Raw genomic sequence first — 24,483 nt, 5'->3', positions numbered from 1 at the left:
TTGTGTTAACTGACTTATTTTCATTAGTTATTAAATGTGAACATCTTTAACAACTACTATTTAGTAGTACATATTTATGTACCATCACACCATCAGGTGTTATTGCATGGATGTTGTGCAATGTGTAGGTCTTAGGCAACTTTGAGGATAATGTCTGTAAAGCTACGCAATAACACACAGAGCCTTTAACTTTCCCATTAATGTGACAGGTGATTAAAGTACTTCTTTAGATGTTAGCTGAGACAAACCATATATATTCTGTAGTATTGTAAGATTTTTTTCCAAGATACTGGAGCACAGAGCAAATAAATACATAAATGTCTTTTTTTACAATATTTTTTATGACAAAGCGGTTAGTATAGAATGCAAACCATTTTCTTCATCTTGAAAAAGATATTAAGAACGAGAGTGACCACAATGAATATGTATCAAAATAAAACCTAGCGTTTATTTACTGAAGTACAGAAGCACAACATACTACCAAACATAGTTTTGTGTGTTAATGCTGGACTTGTAATGCAAATCTTATGTCTTTCAAATGTGGGAAGAATATCATCTTAAAAAGAAAAAGAAAAAATGGAAAAATATATATCAATCCTTCGTGTAGTGATGCGTATACAACCAAAAACAGGCATAATTGTCTTCTCTGTGCATTAATATATACATTTATAAAAAAAAAAATGAAAAAAACATTTCAGCTATGGAAAGTACAGATTAAAACCATATTCTCAATCATCAGTCAGCTGACAGCTGTAGGACTGCCACACTACTAAAGGATATACCGATTAAATCCTCCCAAATGCTGATTTCTTTTAATCCAAATTTCTGGAAATAGATACCGTGTATAATTATCCACAACTTGGAAATGTAAGAGAACAAAATGTGAAACCACAGAAAGGAAAAGATGAATGCATAGCAGACATGCTTGAGTCTGTGATTTACTTATAACTCAAAGTCAAATCCGATGGCACATCCCTCCAGGTTGATGGACATTATAGACACAGCATTTATTTATTACATTTCCATGTACACTTGGACGTTTGCCAGATTCTGTGGGTTTATGATTTAGTGTCATCTTTGGGCTCGCCCTTCTCTTTCTGTTCCAGGAACTTAGCCACGTGATCCAGTCGTACGGAGCCTCGGTAAATCCACTCCTTTTGTTGACTTTCCTGCAGGTAGCATAAAGACATAATACATATATTTACAGCATCAGAAACAGTCATGTTGAATGATGCTAAATGTATACGTAAGTACAGATACTAAATCTGTTAGTATTCCTTTAAGTTCTACTTTAGTAAAAAGTAAAAACTTGTGTTTTTGTGTTGGTTTGGTCAACGCCTCTCCTCTGATGGGAGAAGGTGACTCAATCAACTTATAGTTTGTATAATTTTCCACAGACCTTGATCCACTTGAAATTTCCCATTTCAATCCTGTACAAATCTATCAGTCTTTTGATTAAATAAAGGTGGACCTTTGCTTTGTGAGCCTTTTCTTTGCATGCAATATGCACAAGTGCTCCTAAAATGAAAAATGAAAAAGACACTGACCTGAAAAACAATTTGCATCAAGCTGCAGTCGACCGCCTCAACATTACAACAACGGTAGACTCCATTTAAGTCTACATTAACCGTATATCCAGGCTTGTACTGGGTCAATCGAGGGTACGGCCAGTCACTCAGGTATTGCTTCATGAATGACTTGTGAGGGCCGTCTGGAAGGTTGCTTAAAACATCTTGCACTGTTGAGAAAAAAAACAACAACAACAACAAAATAAACTAAAAATCGATCACTCTTCTAAAGTATGACAGCTATACAATTTAAAATGTGTTGATATATGGTTTTAGATTTTTTTCAGCATCTATTATCCAGACAAAACGGAGTTTCTAAAGGCATGCATATGGTTAATTCTGCATTATGTAAATCCTCATAGTAGTGTCTTTTCACTACTTTAGAAAGAAGAAGAAATTCTTAGACGACTGCCAGCATGAAAAATGTAATTCCTACTTTTCCCATTTTTAATATAGAGCGTCAGCAGAGGTCAGTGAGAACAAATGAGTGAGGATTTTGACATATCTACATTCTTCTTTTGTTAAGTAACACAAAAAAGCAAATAAGGAAAACAAATTAAGGAGGTCACAACCAAAAAATGCTAAAATAGACCTAAATCTCAATTTCAAATAAAGGCAGCCTATAGTGTGAAAACAGCCAAACTCACATGGTCTGCACACAAGGTGAATTGCAGGTAAACCCACGTAAAACGATGTGTGATCATCCAAAAAGACCAAAAACCTGGAAAATATAAACGTGTTTGCATCACATTAAATATTTAGTCACACATTTCGATTTTCTTGGCGCGACTGCTACTTATTGATTTCTTTTAAAAATAAGTCTTCGGTTCACAGATGTATGGGTAAACACTGATTGAAACACACACCTTAAGCGGTTCTTTCTGCCCGGGAGCTCGGCCAGAATAGCAGGCCGGTACGAGAACTTGGTTTCTTGACACTGAACCACCACACGGGCGCCGATGAACAGCTCCTCCAGCTTTGGCGTGTTGGTAAAGGCGATGTGGTGTCCAGACACCAGACTCTTCCCCTTTTCTTCGAAGCTAACTTTGTACTTTAACCGTCCATCTTCTGCAAATGAAAAAAAAAAAAAAAAATACATAAAATCTTTAAGAATGATCCACCATTTATGTTGCTAAAAAAATCTTAGAACAGACTCATTCTTACACAAATACTTCCAAGTAATCAAGCAATCTGCATACAGGGATTATTTTGGAAAAAAATAAAGCAGTCAGACAATCTAAATTTATTTTTTGCTTTACTTTACTATTTTGGTCACCTGAAGCTGGTGTCGTATTCTCAGTGCGGTCATGCCGAAAAAAAAAAAAAGTAATTTTCACTCAATGACAAATATAGTCTCCTCAAAGCTTATGACAAACTTCTAGAAGCACCAATGAAACGTCCTCAAACGGTCTCACGTGATCTACTCAAACTATGAGAAACTGCCTTGTCTGCAAGTGATGGAGACAGGAAACTAAAGCACACATGGAAAGAGCCTGTAGCTTAGACCTTCGTGAGTCCACTTAGAGTCACTTATAACATCTGGCGTCCACACTGTCTCCATTAATGAGCAACACCCCTCACCACACTGAAAACTCCAGGGGAGGAAGGGAAGCCACTTGTCAAGTCAAAGTTTATTTCTAAAGCACTTTCAAAAACAACCTCAGTTGACCAAACTGCTGTACGGAGGTACAAAATAACCATACCAACAGTTAATAAGTCTTAATTTAACTTCTGTCCCCCACACATGGCCGGTTCTGCTGGAGAGATAATGGAGTATCTTCTCTTACCCTTTGTAATTATATCCAATATTTTCCCCTTCTGCCATCTTGTGGCTCTCTTCCTGGCCAGCACCACCATGTCCACTTTTATTTCTTTTTCTGGCAAGTTGGGGCGTGTAATTGTGTCTTGAGACGATTGAGCTAAAGGTGGTGGAACAGGTTTTACTTCAGCCACTGAAAGAGACAAAAAAAGAGGACTTTTAAAGAACTTAAATATTTATTATAATATAATATAATATAATATAATATAATATAATATAATATAATATAATATATATGATTATGTTCATGGCCATACCCTTGCTGTGGCTACTGCTCACTGGTGTTGCAGGACTTCTTGCTGTGTTGCTCTTTGAGAGTTTTGGAGACTTTTGTTTACTGTTTGAGAGTGAAAAATCTGAATCACTAGAATTATTTCCTGGTTCCCACTGCATATCAGAGTCAGAGCTGCTGAGGGATTCGTCCTCACTGTAAAACTGCTGAGGCGTTGGTGGCCGCAGAATGCTAAGCTTATATTCAGGGAGTCTGGTCAAAACCACCACTGGTCTTTTTATTAGATTGAGGGAGTCCGTGCCGTTAACACATGGTTCCGTCTTGCAGTGAGTTGCACTCGTGGTGGGAGTGGACTCATTTAGGGAGTGAGATGTAAATTCTGCAAAGAGAAAAGCACTGGTGAGATTGTGAATTGCAGCAATCAAGACAATAACAAAGTGTCCTTAAGTTGCATCAATTAGTCCAAACAGACTTGTGATGAATGAGAAACTCCTTAGGCAACTCTTTGAGTTCTTTTTGTAAGCAAATTACCAGCAATTTGGTGGTTAAGGCATTGTCTGTGAAGATTCATCAAGTCACCTAAGTCATAGTATATCTAAAAACTTTACAGTCTTACAGTCCTTCATGACCAAAGAAACTACTTGGATGGATGGTCAAACATCTTCAAGAAACATCCAGTTGCCTTTCTTTAATGTTTTTGTATATGGTTAAAGCATTGTACTTGTAGATTTGTGTGAACATCCCCTTTGAGTCAGAGGTGAGAAATAATGTCATGATTTGGCAAGATAATCAGTCAATAAAGACAATAATATTGTAGCCTTAAAGTTGTTGTGCTTACTTTCCTTGTACTTCTTACCTTTATCATCTATTTCTTCTTTCTTTATGTTATCTTCTACTTCCTCTTTGGGCCACTTTATCTCCAAGGGTTTCGCCTCCAACTCGTCCACCTCCATCATCTCTGCAAATCACCGCACAATTAAACTGAGGAGATGAACTAACGTCACCCAGAGATACATCGGCAGTGGACGTGATGAACCCGAGCCACATGTTGCACACCAGATCGCAAGATTTTACTGCAATGAACAGTAAATCTTGCAACTTATTTTCTAATACATGGACCGCTTTAGCTTTGATTACAGCACACATGCTGTTTGGATAAGTTCAATGTCACAAACAGACCAACATCTTTTCCAAGTCCATGGCATGTGTGTTTCGAGATGATTGTTTAAGAAATAAGAAGCTACTCATTGCATCATCTGGGGTTTAATTTTATTGCTGACTGGATTCTCCTGCTACAACCTTAAACGAATACTATGCAGATATTTAGAACATGTTAAGGTTAGAGTTTTAATTTTTTATCACAATGCTTCAATCCAATCTGGTTTACAAGATTTTGTTAAGTAACACTGTAACCTGTCACGTGCACTGCAGGTGTTACCAAGCGCTCTCTCATTTGCTACGATTAACAGCTGGATTAACATGTGATGCGGACACGCTACAGGCTGCGTAAACATTGCGTTTACAGCAATGTAATTTGTTACTATTATTATATGCTATCATAATATTCTATTCTATGTGATGAAGCTAGTGAACACTGAATTTCCCTTGAGGCAAATTAAGTATCTACTTGTCTATTAGCAATTTCAACAAGTCCAAACACATTTTACAATTGCAGTGCAACATGAGAGACATAACTTAATTGTGTTAAATTAGCTTAGCATAAAAGCATGATATGTAAACCAAAACGAACCACTTACCTGCTCTGGCGTTGCAGATAACCGCCTCAAAATGACACAAGCCTGATCATGCACACAAGCGAAATTAATTAATAATAGTGTGAAGCTAGGCTGTCGCTGTTAGCTATCAGGCTAGCACTGAAGAAACAACCCGCTTCAGAACACACGCGTTTTACATTTCCGCTGCAAGACAAATTATATCTAAAGCCATGTGCACTCTAATTGTGTTTTGCTAAACAAAAGAATAGCACAAACTAACACTGCACACTAGTGTTGTTGCTTATTTTTCTTTTTCCGCCTTTGTCTTCTTCTTCTTCGGTTTTTAAGATAAATAAAACAGCGCACCACCGCTGCCATCAGGTTGACTGAGGTAATGCGGATCGGGACTGTAAACCAAACAGTTTTCTTTGCTAGTGGACACTTAAAAAAATATGTCACAAACTCAGCGGGTAAATCGCATTAAAATAGTTTATTGTACAAAAAAGTAAGAAACTTCATAGTTCATTCAAGAGTGTCATAAATACTGAATTATTTTACATAGAACTACAATGAGAAAGTATGAATGAGCAAAGAAATATATTCAGATGCAGCTGCAACCTTAACTGTGACAGATGTTTCCATGGACAAAGTAATAATCATTTCAACTATTTGACTAACTTCATACATTTTCCTTTTTATTAATGGTTTAATGTTTATGTTTAGGCTTGCTGTAGGTGATGCATATACTATGCAGCTGTGTTCAGATACAAAATTTCTCTTAAGATTGGCAGACAAATATTAAAGGATTGGTCATCAGAAGTAAATAAAACTAAGACTAGATTCTTTGACGTTTCTTTCTAATCCTTCAAACAGCACTTCAGGATGAGCCTTACATGGCCCAAGCCTCTGGGTGTGTTCCTCGTATCAATAACTCACCCCTGTTCTATTCAAAAGAAACGTAAGTCAGAAACAAACACAGTCATGGGAGTTTTGATTTCATTTCTGTTTGTCCAAAATAATCCGAGCCCCTTCGTGTTATGTAGAGTTCACATTTTTTCTGCAGAGTCTTCGTGGATTTCTCTCTCATTTCTCTCAAGTGATCTGCTCCTCCTGGTAAGTGGAGGTGGAGATGGAGCCGTACGGATCCACCACCGTCTGAGCACATCGCACAACCGTCGCCAGAAGGAAGAAACACAGGAGGAAGAGGAAGAAGAGCGCAAAGCCCAGGTCCACGTCCACCTCGAACTGCGGTGCAGGTAGAGAAGCCTGGTCCATGTGGGCGACAGTGACGGCCGATCTCCCTCTAACTGCTTCTTCTCCTTGTCAGTTGAGCAGAGTTAACTTTATGGAGGCTCGTGTGCACATGAGCTGTTGAGATGATCACTTGATACGAGAAAGAAATAGTAAAATATTCATTGTACCAGTATTTCAAATGTGTTTTAAGGTGGCAATGATATGATCTGATCTTGTGCATGTTATATTCATGTGTCAGCTGTATACCCCTCATCAAAGCCACAATCAAATAACTATCAATTAGCATATTAATAAAATTTCCACCAGCCCCTGAATCCCTCATTGAATGGATTATTTAAGGGCTCCGTCATTGATATTTTTACCACAATTCAACAGCTAACCCTAAGCTCTATTAGTAGATTGCTGCACCTTAACCGTGTGCATGCCAGCTTGTAAAAACTGCAGAGCAAATCATCTAGAGTGAAATTCATTTTGAAATTGAGCAACGGAAAAGTTAAAATATCAATCTCACCTTGCCTCAGCCTATTATTATTGTTGCTCTCTCAGGTCTTAACTGCACAGTGTACATTTCTAAGTTTTTTTTTTTAAGTCCATCTTAAGTTTATTTAAATATTTCTATTTTTAGCAGAATATCCTCGTTTTTGGACCCTAGGCACCTAATGGGTTTGCCCCATCTGTATTTCACTGTACTTGTACTTGTACATTGACAATAAAAATTATCTATATCAACACCTCGGCCGTAAAATACTAAAAAGTATTATGTCTTTGTTTTAAAACTTTACTTTAAGAGTCAGACTCATAAATTCCTTGTGTATCAGATTAGGAAAATCAGCATCTGGAAAATCTCTTAACCGGAAATCCCAAATCAAATTCAAATCCGTTTTTGATTACTTTGTATAAGTACCTCTTTTTTTGTAATGCACACGGTGACACACCAGTTAAATACAGTTCATATGCATGTTAACAGTTGTTTCTGCCTAGTTTTTCAGATGCCATTCAACATCTCTTGCTGCATCAATGATCAAAACTTTATGATGCGAACCTCTGTATTCAGCACTGGGTACTAACTACTGATGATTAGTGACTAATTTTCAATTTCAAACTCACCATCTTTCCTCGAACTGGCGTCAGTGACTGCACCGTCTGTTCTCTCCAAACCTTTGAAAAGCTTTCATAGCATCTCCGTCATGGTTCCCACCGAGGTTCCTTATTGCTCAAGTTACACGAGACAGTCGTCAGTTACCAAAGTCTGCACCGTCCCCCCTCCTCTTTTCATGACCACTACGAGAAAAACGAGCAGCCCACAAATGAGCTGCCGCCCGCAGAGACTCATGCATACACACAGGAGATACACAAACGTGCACTTGCACCTCTCGACCTCCCCCCCTGCTCTGCGTGTAAAGCCTTTATTAATACTTAAGCAGGAATTGAATAACGCTCTACACAGTTCGCAAGTGAATCAAACACCCCATCGCTTTTGTTCTCCTGTCAGGACGGACTTGATCGCTGTCACCAATTAGACTTCACACCACCATCTTCCAGCACCTCCAACGACACCGAGCTTACTCAGTGGCTGAAAAGGCGCCTTGAGGCACGAGGGGAAACTTAACGTGAACGGAAAGGGAAAGATTTACAGAGAGGGACGGGACGCAGGAGGGGAGGGGGGCGTGGAAAGGAAAGCCCAGACGTTTGGAGAAGGGGGGGTGGGGAAACTGGAGACGCATTAGCAATTAAATTGCGGAGGCAGATGCAACAACAGGATGGAAATTGACCCTGCTGCTTTAAAATGGAGATTGTTACAGTGAGGCTGCCAGTGACGAGACCAGAGCGCCGGAGGCTGGAGTGTGGGGCACGGAGGTAAAGCGATCCCACTCTTTATGCAATTAGCCAAGGAGGTCTTTTAGCCTGTAGCCAAAATACAATAGGGGAGAGTGAGAGGACAGAGGAAGAAACAAGAACTGGTTTCTTTTTAGGGTGGCACAAAACAAAAACTGAAACGTGCAGCTCTCCTGTTTAACCTAAAACTCAAAGGTCAAATATTTTGGGATATTTCTGGTAACAAAGTTCATCCAGAAGGTGTGCCAGCCGGCGTGCCACCACTATACTGTGCCATCCGATACTGTAATAGCAGCATGGTGCCGTCGGGTCTCTTCTACACCGGTGGGAGCAATGACGTGACACTGCGTTCGTTCCACCTCCACAGGCCAACGACCATGTTACTCAGTTCAATCTAGGGAAAGGGAATTAGGATAATCAAATCTAAAGACTAAGACCTTCTTTTTATAAAGTAAAATGAGGTTAAGTGGAGTGGAACTATTAGACCGCTTTTAGTTTTTATTGCACTTCAGTCCTGATGAAAGCCACGAAATCTGACCACAAGAAGGAATGTTTAAGAAAGTGAACCTTGTGCAGATTGTAAAAACTTAAACTAATGACTTTATATGTACAAGGAAGCTGTTAATTTTTTTTGTATTTCTTGTAATCTTTGGGATTAAGAAATTTTGTGCTGAAAAATTAGGTAAAATTAGAAAGTGTGCAGTTTTGGGGAATTTTGACAATAATTTCCTTTTTAAAAAAAAATGCTGTATATTAGTTAATTTAATTATATTAAATTATAATTAAAATCTGATACTAGTCAATGTTTTTCTATTATCATAAATGGAAAAATGTTTATTGGATTCACCATCTTCTTCATAATTTTCTACTTACTCACTTTTGACATTTTTACTTTAATGGGAGCTTTACTTTCACTATTTAATTTCATAAAACATTGAATATTTAACCTCTTGAGGCCCTGCGTCCTCATATGGGGACGTTAGGTTTTAGGTTTTATTGCAGCTTATTTTGCTTCATTTAAACCCACCCAACCCTGCGTCCTTAGGGTGCGATCTAGTGGTAGCAAAGGTTAAAACTTATTTATTTATGTTTATTAAGTTTGATATGACCTGCAAATTTAACAAATTAGCAATTTGTCCTAATAGGCAAGTACTCGTTTGAGGACTTTGGGACTTGATTGTCTGCAATTCTGTCTTTGCTCAGGCATTAAAATAAACAAAATAAACAAACTTCTTTATAACATAAATAATGAAATAATCCCTGTGTCCACATATGAGGACAACGTTTTGTTTTCAAAAACTACTACTTCCTATTCAAAGATGATGCTTAGCTTTTATATATCTTAGGTCCTACTCATCCCAAATACCTCTGAGAAATGAAAAATGGGTACCAAATAAAAGCTCAGGTCGCAGGAGGTTAAAGAAGTGATCAGATTAAAGACAAATATCAAATTTTTTTTTTTTTTTAAAAAACAAAAAAAAAAAACAACAACAAAAAAACACAGAATAGTTATCCACAATTATCTTTATCATCGCCATCCTCAGGATTTTACAGCAACACATAACGCAGAATAAAAACACTTCAGTAGAAGCAAAGCTCTTCGAGGCGATTGGTCGAGATGCCTTTTGGGAACGCCCAGTGCAACATGCTGGATGTGTTGGGGAACAAAGATGGCAGAAATACAGATAAAAGAAAAGAAATCACTCTCTCACTCTTTCTTTTTGTTTTTTTGTTTTTACATTTAAGACTTGAAATGATGAAGGCACTTGAAAATGACAAGGAAATAGAAAAATGTAAACCATGCTTTGGTGTTTCATTTTTACCTCTTTACTCATTTGACTGTTCTTTTGTTTTAAACAAGACAAACAGACTAGACAATGGAACAAAATTTAAATCATACTCTTTAAACTAGAAGAAAATGACATTTCCCCGTGAGTCAATCATAACTAATGTATTTATTTATTTATTTATTATTTATTTTTACTGGATTTGTAGCCGACGTGGATGTGTAGAAGAAGCCATAAAGTGCATCTTTGGATGGATGTGGAAAAAAAACAACACTGAATGGAAACGCCATTGACTCTTTTCAGTCCACCAAACCTTTATAACCTATTACTGATTGATTTGGGTTACGCTCAAACATATTGCTCCCAAATTTAGACCTCAATCTGTACTGGAAAAAAAAAAACAAACAAATAAAACAAAACTAAAAGTCGCCCAACTAAAAAGACATTAAACATAAAGCAACACTTAAAAATGATCTCTGTGCGATCTGCTTCCCAAAAGCACTTTAAGACAAAGGCACATTTCAGTACACGTGGCAAACGTAGCACCTTCTCTCGAAACAGCTAAAAATTATTATTATTCGTCACCAAATATTTACGGTGAACTCCGACGGGAACAAGTATATTTTAGCAGCGCTGGCTCCAAACCGTTAGCGAGGACCAAACCGAAACGTCTGGGAGACATTTATTGTTAGTAAATAGACTTAAACCGGGTTATGGTCCGCAGAAAGTCACTGCCGCATTCGCGCTAGTGATCGACACAATGTTCAGACTTCAGTGTGGTTATTTACAGCAAAATATCAGTCAAGTTTAAGGGCAGCAATACTTAGAAGAGTGTTAGCTGACTCCAGGAAGGGAACGCCCGTCCTGACCACCTGAAAACACTTCCAGTAATAAAACATAAAGCTACAAGCAGGCACGTATGGCAACTTGGTCACCAGCACAGAATCTTGCCAAATAGGAGAAAAGAGGAAGAGTAACAAGAAAACCACTGCGCTGCTTGAAAGCAGATCATGGTGGTTCCCACGCTGCAGTCTTCCTCTCTTGTTTAATTTAGTGTAATCCACAGAGAGGTGTAATTATCCACGTTGGTCTACCGGGGTTTCAGGAAGGCTCTTATCATGAGTTTGTGTGTGTGTGTGTGTGTGTGTATATATATATATATATATGCATGTGTATATATATATCTGTGTGTGTGCTGCCTCTTCCAAAATGCCACGCTCACGTTCTTTGGCTTTCAGGCGAGGGCCCGTCGTCCCTCCTCACGCATCCTCGTCTCTGTCTCTCACTGTCCAATCACTCCGCCTTCCTGTGGTTGTTGTTGAGGGGGGCGTGGCCATTCTGCACGTGGCCATTTTTAGACTTCCGCTCGCGGCTGCTGTCTTCATCCTCCGAATCCGTCTCTTCCTTGTCGCTCCGCTCGTCCTCCACGATGTCCTGTCGAGGCGAAGGCAAAGTGATTTACACGAGTATGGAAAATTAAAAAAAAATGAAAAAAAAAATAAAATAAGAGGAACGTTTCTCACGTTGCCCGGCAGGAATTTGATGACCATGCGCACGATGAGCGCCGCCCAGAAGATGTGCAGGATCTGCAGCACAAACATCAGCCCATTGAAGAAGTAGAAGCCGAAGAAGGGGCGGTAGAGACTCAGCGGATACACGGCCGTCGTGTGTATGATCCTGGACAAGAGGACAAAGGCAGAACAGAGAGGCCAGTCAGAGCCACCTACAGTCACCCTCAAAAGCCCATTGATAGAAGCCAGGAATGGAGACAGAGGCTCTGTTGTTGTGTTTCAAGTTAAGTTTTTTTTTTTTTTTTTTTTTAGAAAATTTGTAAAGTTTCTGCAAAACAAAACACAAAATCTGCGCGTGCTTCCGTGAGACCTGCGTGCTAATACACTGAATACAGTTGAACGAAGCACCAGCAGCTCCAACACTTCACGGTGTTTCATTTCAGTGCCGCTTCCCACATATGATGGCATTCGTGTCCGCCTAATGAAATTGCACAATGCTGCTATTGTGACACGCCAAAGAGGAGGGACGTTCCCCTCATTTGTTTTCCATTATTTGTCTAGCTGGCCTGCTTTTCCATTTGTTGCGAATGAAGACGTCACAAATGCATATGCATGTTTTACTTATTTTAATGGCCCGTGGGCTCTCTCAACCACACATTTGCATGTTTGTCACAACTATGCAACTGAACTGAGGGCTGACCTACAGAAGACTTTTGATAACACACACACACACACACACACACAGTGCCTACCAGTACTGCATCTCATCCTTTTAACAGAATTTTCTGCCGTTTTTAAATGTCTCACATTGTGACTTTTCCCACTGAAACTGATCATCACTTATCATAACACATCACGGTGACGCTGCAGAGAGCAGCTGCAAGTCAAAGATGAACCAGGGACGGTTAAACATCTGCCAGCTTTCTTACTCATTACCCAAATGTTCAGGAAGTCTGCTGTTACACATTTAAACACACACGATTATGTTTTTTTTTTTACCAGAAGGGGAGGATTACGAGACGGGTGACGATGAATACTGCAGCGAACGCGGTGAAGATATAGTTGCAGGTTCTTCTCCAACCTGCGTAGTTGAACATTTTGGCTGACTGGAAATGGGGGGAAAAAAAGAAGAAGAAGAAAAAAAAAAGAGATCACGGTGTTAAGAGTTACCTTTATTCTCCTCTAGAGGGCAGAGAGTGAACTATGTGAGGAGTCGAGCGCTCTTAACTATCAAAGACTCAGCAGGAAGCTTTAATATATATATATATATATATATATATATATATATATATATATATATATTGCTTGACTAAAAAATACAAATAGCTACATTTTTACACTTTTTACACTACTGTATTAATTTAATAACACATTCAAATCCTGCTGTCATACCTCCATTAAATAGTCGGAGGCATCATGCACTAACATGATCAAAGTCCCTGCACGGATGTAGTTCACCAGCCAGGAGAAGCTGATGAGGGTGATGGTGGCCACATGATGGATTATCTGCTCTTTGAAATCCTGTTGACACAGAAAAGAGTGATGTAAACCCCCAGACCTGCCAGCGTTTGGTCACTTATTGATGAAGCTATAAAGATCGGTCACTAATCGACAGCGCTCGTCTGCTTGATATACTTTTTTTTCTTTTTGTTGTTTGTTTTCTCTTTTTTTACAAATGATTAACTCTCCGCACGCAGAAGGTTTTACGGCTTTAGAGCTAGAAACACAAAAGTAAATCCACACACACTGGGCGGGTGAAAACTGTGAAAAAAGTGGCGGCTAAAAGTTACAAAACAAATCTTTAAGTTGCAGAGGGTGAATTTCAACCTGCTCCTGAAAACAGTTTAACGGATTAGCTCCCTGCATTTATGAACCGCAGTTATAAAAGGAGCTTTGGCACAGAGACGGGCTTGAAGGTCGACCGGTTTTCACAACAACAGTTGCGTGGATGAAACGGTGAACCCCGTGGTGTGATCCCCGACAAAGATCCGGTCACTCATTAACTAAGAAATCATCCGAGGAGAAACATCATAGGCAAAGAGTAGCGCTTACCTTACGTTTGACATCAGATGCTACACTAAAAAGCAGCGCGAGGTAGAAGCCCAGCTCGATCATGTAGTACCAGTACTGCGAAGGCAACAGTGGCTGGAAAAAAGCAAAAAAACAAAACAAATAAATAAAATTAAAAGTGGAAGAGAAACCAGTTTCTGCTATTTGCGATGCGTGCGCTCTTGCACCTTAAAACAAATATGAGAATATTGAAATGTGAAATTACCATTTTTGGGAAGTCTTCCCATATCTGCTTTATATCATAGAACCACGGTTTCTGGGGGGAGACAGATCACTGGTGTGTTAATGGCAGCAGCCAACGCAGCACCACAGGCACAGTTTATTTTGAAAAGCAACGAAAAAAAGAAACAAGAATGAATGGTTTTACGACCGCTACGTCACTAAGCAGATTTTAACCACATACTCACATCGACTAGGACCGCCAGGCCAGCAAAGAAAGCAAGAAGGTAAAAGGTAAATCTCCAACTGTAAGAGAACGCACAACCATCTGGTAAAGGATCATTTCACACAACACAAAGCAGGAAAAACATCCCATCTCTACACAAAATCTATATTCAGACAAGGGCACAAAACATTTGGCTTTGAGGCAAGCGCATGAGGTTTCTGAGTTAACGTGCGTCTAAAAGAAAAGCTCAACAGGCTTTTATAATTGACCAACATCTTGTCATCATTTGGGTTGTTTGGCAACAGGTTTTTTGAGAAATGCCCAAAAAGCTCCTATTTTGTGGGTGTGACTGCCCTGAAAGTCCATGATGAAATAGTCATGTGTGCATACAGGAGCAGTCAAATACAGCACAATTAAAGCTTTTACAAGAACACAAGCAATAAAACGCGGTTACTGTTTTACAAACAGAACTGCTGCCTGTGGAGTTTCTGAAAGTTCAACACGTTCGTTGTAGGTTTCTAGGTCACTAAGATTTCAAGCCCCCATGATAAAGAGTGAGCAGAGCGGACGCTTGTTTCAGAAGATTTACGCGTTCCTTGAAAAACAGGAGAGCAGCCCTCCTCTCAAGAGCTGCTGACTGAGGGGGGAGGGGCATACGCATTTGTGACAGCATTTAATTGGTTGCAAAATTAGTTCCCTCCCCCGAGTGCAGCATGAGTCACCCACATGTTAACATGGTTTTCCAAACTCTAAAACACTATAAATAACCATCATAGATGCCTATTTTTTTGGCAATAAATGAATCAGACTGGCATACAGAAAACATTTAGTGGAAGACGAGTCACATAAAAATATTTAAACATTAAATTCATGGAGCCTTTACGTGTAGCTTTCTAACACTTTCAGCTTGTAACCTCTTAAAAACGAGGCAAGGTCCATTCATTGCATGTCACTAGTTATAAACCCAACTATTTAAATGTCTTTTACAAGCAGGTGAAGGTTAACATTTAAGACACAATTTCCTATGTTGTAATGTTATCATGTCTTGAAGGTCCAATAAATTATGAGAAAAAACATCAGACCCTTAAAAAAAAAGAAAAAAAAAAGAAAAGAAAATATGCTGAATTACAAAATGAAACACTGTCTGATATTTCATAGGAAGGTGGAAGGACACGCTTAAACCCTGGCTAAGGGCGCTAACCTACCTGGCTTCCTGAAACTTTTTGAGCTTGTTGGGTCGTTCCTGGTTCCTCCGCCTCCTGAACCAACTCTGGACCTGTCGCACTGAACAGCCCGTCTGTTTACTTAGACTCTCTATGGAGCTCTGACAACAAAAGCAGGGCAAAGAAAAGAAGGGTCAGCACCGCGTTAGATGTCATGAAATGAGGTTAGCAAACTTAGATTCATATGTAAAGACGTGATGTCCATTGATGCCACCTGATTTCTATAATTAGGCTCAAGGTGCGCTATTGTCAAAGGTGATGCAATATGGATTTAACACCGCGCCCATGCAGGATGAGTACCTGTGCGGGATGCTTTGATGTGCTGCAGAAATAGGACTCCAGGATGGGATTTGGGGGAGCACAAAGGCGCTGCTTGTCACTCACTCCCAACAGAGAGGCCAGAGGAATCGCTACTGTCCTGGAAAGAGGAGAAGCACACCGGCTTATATATCACCTCGCATTTGTCAGAAAGATGCATGCAAATCAGGGAGGTAGAGGAGGCGGACAAGCAAATACTGTGACATGTCACCGATGGGAGATGACTCACCGCTCAAATATCTGTCTGGCGACAAGGAAGCACAAAGCAATGGGGAAAGTAGCCCAGAGGTCCTGCACTTTAGGGTAGACTTTGCCATCATGATCCTTCAAGTCATCCCAACCGTGGCCTTCAGGAAACCAAATCCAGTCGGCCCATATCTGCTCACTCAGCCGTGACAACATCCTACAGACATAAGAGAGATTGGACAGTTTTGTATCTGGCAGAAGGAAATTAAGACGAAAAAAAAATCTCTGTTGAGATTTTCCCATGAGGTTAATACAGCAACTAACTCAGCCGTGACGACGATATCCTGAGAGGACAGAGAGGAAACGGAGAGGAATGAGTATTGATTTGAAGTTATTAATCACACTGAGTATCTGCAACAGGCTTCTGGGCATTTCCCGGCAGAAAGATGAAGGGAGATAATAAAGCAAGGATTCTTGTAATGCCTCAGAGAAGGAAATAAAATAAAATAATTCATGTGGGGCACTAAAGTTAGCTTTAGCCTTTTCAGCTCCTTAAAATACATCAGCTATTTCTGCACCTGGATGATATATTTGCTCAAACGCACGGTTTAAAGATGTGCCACATTCCCAACAGGTACCACGTTTGAGTATCTCCAAAAGGCTGGCAGAGAGAAACATGAGCTCCCATTCAAAGAGAAAACTTTATTCATCGTCAGCATTTGAGTTGCACTTGACAGTTTTATCATATAACAACTTGATGTATAACATGCCGTGTATCGGAATTGGGTTAAGGAAATTGCCCAATTTACATAATGTCTTGAGCAAGATTTATTTCATTTCCACTATAACCTCTGGAGAAAACAGAACTAAACAACTACTCTGGCAACTTAACTGCTGTGCTGCGTTGCATACTTTCAGTATTTTATGCTTCGATCTTGACATTAACTCCAGTTTATTTGAAATGGGCAACAGCCGTGTTATTCAAAAGGCTTCTGCAGGAATTATGTCACAGTCAGCACACGCATTCTTGGCCTTGAATGTGGTATGTGAGCACACACTGACCTTTGCCCACTTAAGTGTAATCGCTGATACTGTGGGACCATAAATTAAAAACGAATAAAAGGTGAGGTAATAAAAACATACGTCACCGCTAGTATAGTATGGACAACCGCACCGATCAGGCATAACATTATGACAACCTTCATTATATTATGTGGGTTTCCCTTGTGTCAATAATAAAAAAAAACGACACCAAACAGAAAGATTTTAAAGTTCAGTGTAAAAGCTCTGAGCATCTGGTACAGAAGACCGCGCCAAATTAAGACGTCGCAAGTTCGTAACGTGAGCAACTCATTCTCTGAATAGAAACTCCTGAATCTGTTGTGGTGCGAGTACTGAAAGGATTTCTCTTTGGACGACCACAGATTTAAGACCCGTGAGGATGCTGCTACATTAGTGGAGCCAGCAGACGAGAAAAGCGAAGATGTTTTTCTGAAGAAGCGCTACACAGAGGAAGAGACAAGCAGCTTTGTGGCAACAAGAAACCACCACTGATGGAAAAAAAGTCGTTGGTGATCCTGAGTGGGCGACTACCAAGCTGAAGTGAACTTTAAGAGACCGCAGCCAATTGGCACTGATTGAAAAATATGACAAGCACAGAGACCCCCAAAAGGTCAATCACCCACGACTTTGGTTTCTATCCCCACATTCATTATTGTGACAGCGGGCTTGGAGCCTCAGTTGAACCCACGTGGAGCGCCACCGTTGAAGGCATTTTCGTGTAATATCAAGAGCGGCAACGGCAAGAAGAGCTCCATCCTTACACTAGCAATATTTCTACATTTTTACATTTGCTTTTACATGTGGAGTGAGAAATATTCAAGAGCGTTACAACCAGACAGACCAGGAAACCAGAGCCTTGAACATCAACTTGGGACCAACAAGCTGCTACAAAGCAATGGGAGACAAGTGATTTGCTTTATATGCAGAAGGGGGATAAAATCTTCTTGTATTTAAAGGAATTAGACATATTATAATATTTGGGCTGTCGGTTACCCTAGTTTTTCCCCGGCGTTTCCAACACCGTCATCGGCCTTTCAGCAGAATCAGCACGTGGAGTTGAGTCATTGAGAGAAACCTCTACAATTGACATATGAGTTTAGCAAACCGGCGCAAGAGAAGAAATGTTGAAATGCATCCAGGAGACTGCCCTGGTTTATATATTAATCTAATGTTAACACCCAAATGAGCAAATATTTTCACATCGACACGATTATCTACAATGAATAAACTGCGCCGCGACTAATCGGCATGATTTACGAGAGGCCAGCTTTTGATGTGTGGCTTTTGATAGCTTACCAGCTAATAGTAGCTCCTGCAGTTCCACTTTGTGAATGATATTAACACTGACTACTGTCACCAGCTGTTATGAAGACCTGTTTCCTATTTTCCGCTCGGCTCTTCCCTCTGTAGTCACCGTCGAGTGATTAAGTGCGGCTTTTTGGTGTAAACATAGGCGACGTGAGATGACATCACAGACGGCCTTTTGTTGCCAGTAATTCTTCGATATCCGTTTGGTTTGTTCCTGCCTTAAGACCACAGTGAGCCGATGCTGTAAAAAGGAGCAGCAGTGCTAACACCAGCGCTAACTGCTTTGTCAACAGAGTTCAGAAACATGCAGCAGATGTTATGTCACACGAACTCAGTTGAGAGCAGAGAACAGCTCAAGCCTTAGTCACTTGTGGATTTCAATAAAGTATCACACCAGCAGATTGTGAGTCTGATTGCCAACCTTGACCTTTGTGTTTACAGTTTAGTGTGTGAGCACCTTTTGGATGCAAATCATTTAAGAAGGAAATTCAAATGGGAGTTTGGACTTTAACCTACTGTTACTCTAGTGTGAATGCCTTGTGCTTCTGCAAACTGGCTTCGTCTGCCTTGGTTTGTCTTCAGCTGAATGGACGTCCAAGTCATCTTGAAGCACAAACGGTCAAATATCAACTTTTGAAGCTAATGAGCGTCTGGATTTTAGTGGACCGGCTTCCTCCAGTTTTGTCACATCTCATTTCAGATGTCACTGAAATAATCTCGTCCTAAGTGTCCACCGTGTTGCCTAGCTGACAGCAGATCAGGTTAAGTCTTTTAAATTGAATCTGTTCCCTACGGACAGAGAACACAGAATGGTCTCTCTGTGGGTTTTTGGTTAAACATGTTAATGAGTGCAGGTTTGTCATCAGTCCTGGAGCGAATTATGGGATTCTGGTGGACATGCCAGGGAATTTTCTGTCTAACAGGGGGAACTGGAAACCAACCTCGGGGCTGCAGAAGCTCCCAGGTGCGCACCTTGCTACTTAAAATACACGTTAAACCTGTGGTTGATCTAAACTAAACAACGTACACCGCACAGGACAGGAACTGAAACTTAATCCCAAACTGCCAACATCATCACACGCAGGAGAAATGAAAGTATGCACAGATGAGATGGAATAAAAATCCTTGTGTGTCATTGGGGTTTGCGTGTGACAGCTGCGACAGGTTTTTCTTCTTTTTTGCTTTTTTTGGGGGAGCAGTGAGGTATCTGCTCCTACCGGCATATGATTTCCTAAAGGGTTTTTAGACTTGCAGAGATCAATAGAGAGCCAAAGAACAAGTCGAGCACCAGTGGGTGCAACCTCTAAGAGCTAAAGTAAACTTTGGACGAGCTCTCTTAACGGACATCCCCCATCACGAACAGTAACAAACAAATAAAAAGCATTTGAATGTGTCCATGAACTGGTTTGTTGTATTATCTTCTGTTACTGGCGGACGTCTAGTCTGCCGGTGCCAAACTGCCACTTTATGGAAACACCAAAGAGGAGGTGCACAGAGACCTTTGTGGACGAGTGCATCTACAGTCAGTATTTGGAATTTGAATAAACAAAATGAACAAATATCGCCGCCACTCTTGTCATTTAATCCATGCTTGCATTTGTTATGTTTACGCACTCTGCTCATACAACTTTACATATCTTGGAAAAAAAGGACACTGCACAGTTTTGAAATTGCTCTTGTATAGAATCTGAGCCAGATCAAACACAAGAGTTTTAGCCTTTAGATGTATTGTCTCCGAGAACCTACATTAGCTTTCAAAACTCACCATCATAGTCTCCACATCGCCAATTTGTCAGGAAAACATTGTGTTGAAGGTGTCATATGTAGCTCTCTGGACAGTGTGTGTCCCCATTTCACCTGCTGTGAGACATACTGTTTAAACTGTGTACAGATGGTACTAATATAATAAGCGGTTCAAGCTTCTGCATCAATGTGACACAGGCAACAAACCAGGACCTACCCAGACCCTAATCCTGTAGCTGATGTGCACCTCCCCATAAATGTAACTATGCGGCGCTTGCAGAGCTCAAAAGCTGTGATCGGTCTGATTTTCTAATTGTTTTGGATCAGTCAAGATGATACACGTTGAGGAAAAGTTAACGGAGGAAGTTCGGAGATAAAAACACTTGTATGGCTCGACTTTGTTGTAATTTTGGGGAAAGTTTCAGTTGACCGGCGCAGGTTACAGCGTCTAGGTCCAGCAGCACCTTAAATGAGCTTTAAGAGAGCCTCAGCAAAAGTAATATTTAATATTATATAAAAGGCTGGACCCTTTTGTTAGGTCTTGATGGATCATACAGTAAAATATGCTGAGGGAGTAAAGCTGACTTAAGGCAGAATTCAAATAACTCCTTTACATTACTGTAGCCCCATATGACCTTGCACTCATATGTACAGATACAAAGAAGCTGGCGTCATCCGGCCTCTCCTGAACCAGAGGCTTGGGTATGTGTCATAATGGCCACATAAATTACGTACTCTGCACACACTGGTGTCCTGACATATCTGCCATACTGTGTACTACTATGTATGCATAGCATGCTCATTTCCTGAGTACACAAGGGGCAGTGTTTGCAGACCTTTTTTTTTGACCTTGTGGTCCTTGTTAAACACGTCAATACAACAACGGCACCAAAAGTCTGGTTCACAATGGAGGGAGTTGGTCCACTTCTTGGTGAGCGGTTTGCGTGTCAGAGTTTGGTTGCGCTCTTTCGGAAATTAAACATGTCGTATTTCCACACAATATCTCATAAGAGCCATAATACAGTCTTTACTGTCAAAGTAATAAAAAACACGACACATTAACCATTTTGTTATGCGTTGAATCTATAAAACTGTCACTTAAATGCTTAATAGGGTTTAGTTTCAACTCAAAACTCCTAGGACAGACTCGGTCACATGTTGTAGAGACTATAAAGCCCCAGGAGGTAAATGTGGTATGTTGAGCCTTATGAATAGGAATGAAATGCTAACATCCAACACAGAAAAATAGAACTCAATCAGATGCACTCACTTGGCGATGATTTAGGTAAAAATGAATGCATCCAAAGGTAACAGGACTAAATCCCAGCTACATTCAGATTATTAATTCAGTATTAGTTTTATTAGTTAGTTTGATTCAACCATGTTTTTTCATTTTAGAGGGGGTAGTTTCTTGGTTTTGAGCTGAACTTACACGCGTTTCTATTATTCTGACAACCCCATTTTAGTCAGTGGGCTGGGTTCCATAACAGGGAACACGTGCTACTGTTGAATCAACACCCTTCTTGTGTTATGTTTTACTATAAACTGAACATTGTAACAGTGATTCCGCTGAGATTTGGTGGTAGCAGGGCTGTTATGTTGGAGCGCATCTGTTTTTTTTCCCCATTGGTGTAGGTTGTGGCAAGCGTGTGTGTTTTCACTACAGCTGTGGGACACTGTAGAAGTTCACCTTTCATTTTAACTTCCATCGGGCCGACTCTTGACTACGCTGTTTGCGTAAACTCGCGCAGGGAGTGCCAGTGTACGCACGCGTGGCGCAAGCGGGGAGTCTCCCGGACATAGCGGAACAGCCAGTCTGACTCAGTGAGATGGAGCCCTGAACAAGTTTCACAACCGCCACATTTATTCTTGTTGAATTACCACTAACAAACCCCGCTTATACGACAAACTTCGCGTGGACGCGGTGCGTAAAAAGCGAAAGTTGCCCCAACTTCGCTTGGCGACATCTCCGCTTTACGTTAGAAAAAAAAAACTTGCGAGCGTAAATTGCACCCTAGGCGATATAAATGGCCGTTTTATCATTTGCAAATAACCTCAGTACTTCCCCTGAGCAGGACGTTGGTGTTTTGTCGGTTAAGCTCGGAAGCCTTTCGCGACCTTCCTTTTATCGGAGTTCCTAAACAAACACCACAGACATCGGGACTTGGGGAAAGAATAGTGGGAGGCCTGTTAGTATGCCATCTAAACTTTGATGTAGGCTCAATGCGAGAAAACTTTAGTTGGAGCTACGTTTTATGGGTTAAAACTCAAATCATCTCCAATTTCTGTCTAAATATAGCCACATAACCGCGTGCGCGCCCGAGGAGAGGCGCACAATTTTGGTCTTAAAAGCAGCCGATGTTTTATTTCACAATCCTAACTTGAAAGCATCGCCCATCGTGTAACGGTGCAGTCCTCTTACCTCTGTTCACCGTGGGCAGCCAGGTAATGTACTTTGAAAATAAACTGCGGCTCCGATGCTCCTGCTTCTTCTTCTTCTTCTTCTTCTCGTCCTCTGTTCCTGTTGCCACCGAGCGGTTTTCATGTAGTTCTCGCCATTAAAGTCGCTCCAACGTGCTGTTTGTTCAGTGAGCAACAATCCGCCTTCTCCTTCCCCTTCTAACCTCAGGTTTACCACATTCTCAATACAGGAGGAGGGAGAGAGAGAAAAAAACTATGTCGCACTTTCTCCTCCAAAAGTCTCCCCTTGTGGCCGCGGCTGCGAGCTGACACAAAGCGGAAACTCTTCACTTTTTCCCCCCCGTCTGATCAAAGTTGTCCAAATCGCCCTGTTGCCTCTCAGCCGGTTGCTTCAATTGGTCCGATAAAGTGGATTTCATATAGTATGCAAAAAAAAAAAAAAAAAAGAGGATGAGAAGGGGGCAGGCTGTTTAGTGACGCGAGTTTCTGCAGCGTATGAGGTGTGGTTAGTGCCGCTAAGGGAGAAGAGGCTCGTTGGATACGTGAATTCGTGTCATACGATATACGCGTTATTAGGAATGTGGTCATAACATTATGACCACATTCCTAATATCGCGGGTGTCTCCCGTGTGACTTCACGTCAGCTGTTGAGAATAGATACGGGCCTGCTGGGGGTGTAGTGTGGTGTCTGGTAACAGGATGTTGTTAGTGTTATCAAGAAGGGTCATTGATATGGGGTGTTTGTTCTGGTGTAGGTGGGTGCTACATGTCTAAAGTGGCATCCACATGAATGCCACGTCCAAAGGTTTCCCCGAAAAACATTGTATCCTGACAAGAGGGGTAATATTACTTCCTTCACCCATTAGTTGTCATAACTTTGTGGCTGATCAGTGTGCATTGTGGTGTTAACATTTTGAAACTAGTATTTAGTACTTTAGCATTGTAATAGAAAGATAATTTATTCATGCCATGTGAAGTTTGGTATCTAGTATCAGTATTACACAGAGACAGGAGGAAATACAGTCACGTAGCTAGTCACTTTAGCTAAATGTATTACTTACTGTATATTAAATGTAAATTTTACTTCATACTACGTCATACTTTTTATTATTTTACTCTTATGTCTATGTCTTGCTCGTGTATGTTTTTTTTTTCTTTTCTTATGAATCTTGAAGTACAGGGATTCAGACGACAGGGAGGAGCTGGGGGGGAACAAAGGGTGGATGTGACTCAAATACTCCTTACCAGACATGTGAATAACTCCAGGCGTGTCTACAATCAAACTGACCGTCAGCACACTGATCAGAAGCAAATTTCACCAATTAATCCATATTCACCTTGGAGCCACAAATTTCTTTGGAGTCAGCGCCTAGTGGCCACTAGTGGTAATGCACTTCTGAATTTCCCTCTCTTTTCAGAGTTCAACTCTGCGTCCACCTTTTACATGCAGTCCACGATATAGTGGCATCTAGTAGTAATGTTTCTGTTTATCTATTTTGGACAACAAGGCTGGTTTAAGAGGCTTCACTGTCATGTATGACAAACACAATGATTCTTTTTTCAAAAGGTTATGATGCACTTAATAAAAATGATGACCCATTTCTGCCAATAGTATTCCCCTAAGTTTGATACACCGGATCTGTATATATATATATATATGCATGTATGTATGTATATATGTATATAAATAACGATATGCTGCAAGGCCCTAGAGTATGCATGTTGACTTTTCTGGCAACCAAACTACTACAAATACATTGTATCCTTTCCTGATCCTATCATTGACACGCATTAGGGATTTTTCCCCCAACATTAACACGTTATAACATGTTGTGTGTTTTTTCTCATCAAATTTCAGCACTAACAACCGGACTGAGTTGGGTCTTGTTTTTGTGGCACTAATCACCCGTCATATCACTAGACATACCAAAGGAGACCAGGGCCTGTTTAGACACATCAGACCAAACCCAAAGTGCTGTGGCAGACAGACTTGGTGCAGCTGTGATTGCGCACACCTCAGCCTCTTCTGTCTTCTTCATATTATC

General features: G+C 40.5%; 2 protein-coding genes across 2 annotated transcripts; both read right to left on the bottom strand.

The window, feature by feature from the left end:
• Window positions 1-425: 425 nt before the first annotated feature.
• On the bottom strand, window positions 426-5,678 carry LOC125019396 (histone-lysine N-methyltransferase SETDB1-B-like). The gene is made up of 8 exons (XM_047604148.1): window positions 5,377-5,678; window positions 4,476-4,577; window positions 3,645-3,998; window positions 3,356-3,520; window positions 2,435-2,636; window positions 2,216-2,289; window positions 1,548-1,738; window positions 426-1,169 (listed from the first exon to the last, which is right to left on the bottom strand). Exons 2-8 carry the CDS (start codon window positions 4,573-4,575, stop codon window positions 1,059-1,061), a joined length of 1,197 nt encoding a protein of 398 aa, XP_047460104.1. The 5' UTR covers window positions 4,576-4,577; window positions 5,377-5,678; the 3' UTR covers window positions 426-1,058.
• Window positions 5,679-9,930: 4,252 nt separating this feature from the next.
• Window positions 9,931-22,858, bottom strand: cers2a (ceramide synthase 2a). The gene is made up of 11 exons (XM_047604185.1): window positions 22,440-22,858; window positions 15,948-16,121; window positions 15,701-15,818; window positions 15,383-15,501; window positions 14,200-14,257; window positions 13,998-14,048; window positions 13,775-13,867; window positions 13,115-13,243; window positions 12,722-12,828; window positions 11,735-11,888; window positions 9,931-11,645 (listed from the first exon to the last, which is right to left on the bottom strand). Exons 2-11 carry the CDS (start codon window positions 16,118-16,120, stop codon window positions 11,505-11,507), a joined length of 1,143 nt encoding a protein of 380 aa, XP_047460141.1. The 5' UTR covers window position 16,121; window positions 22,440-22,858; the 3' UTR covers window positions 9,931-11,504.
• Window positions 22,859-24,483: the final 1,625 nt, after the last annotated feature.

Source organism: Mugil cephalus, chromosome 14 (assembly GCF_022458985.1).
Source record: "Mugil cephalus isolate CIBA_MC_2020 chromosome 14, CIBA_Mcephalus_1.1, whole genome shotgun sequence".
NCBI lineage: Eukaryota > Metazoa > Chordata > Actinopteri > Mugiliformes > Mugilidae > Mugil > Mugil cephalus.
The sequence above is the reverse complement of the archived record's forward strand: the minus strand, read 5'-3'. Positions and strand labels throughout refer to the sequence as shown.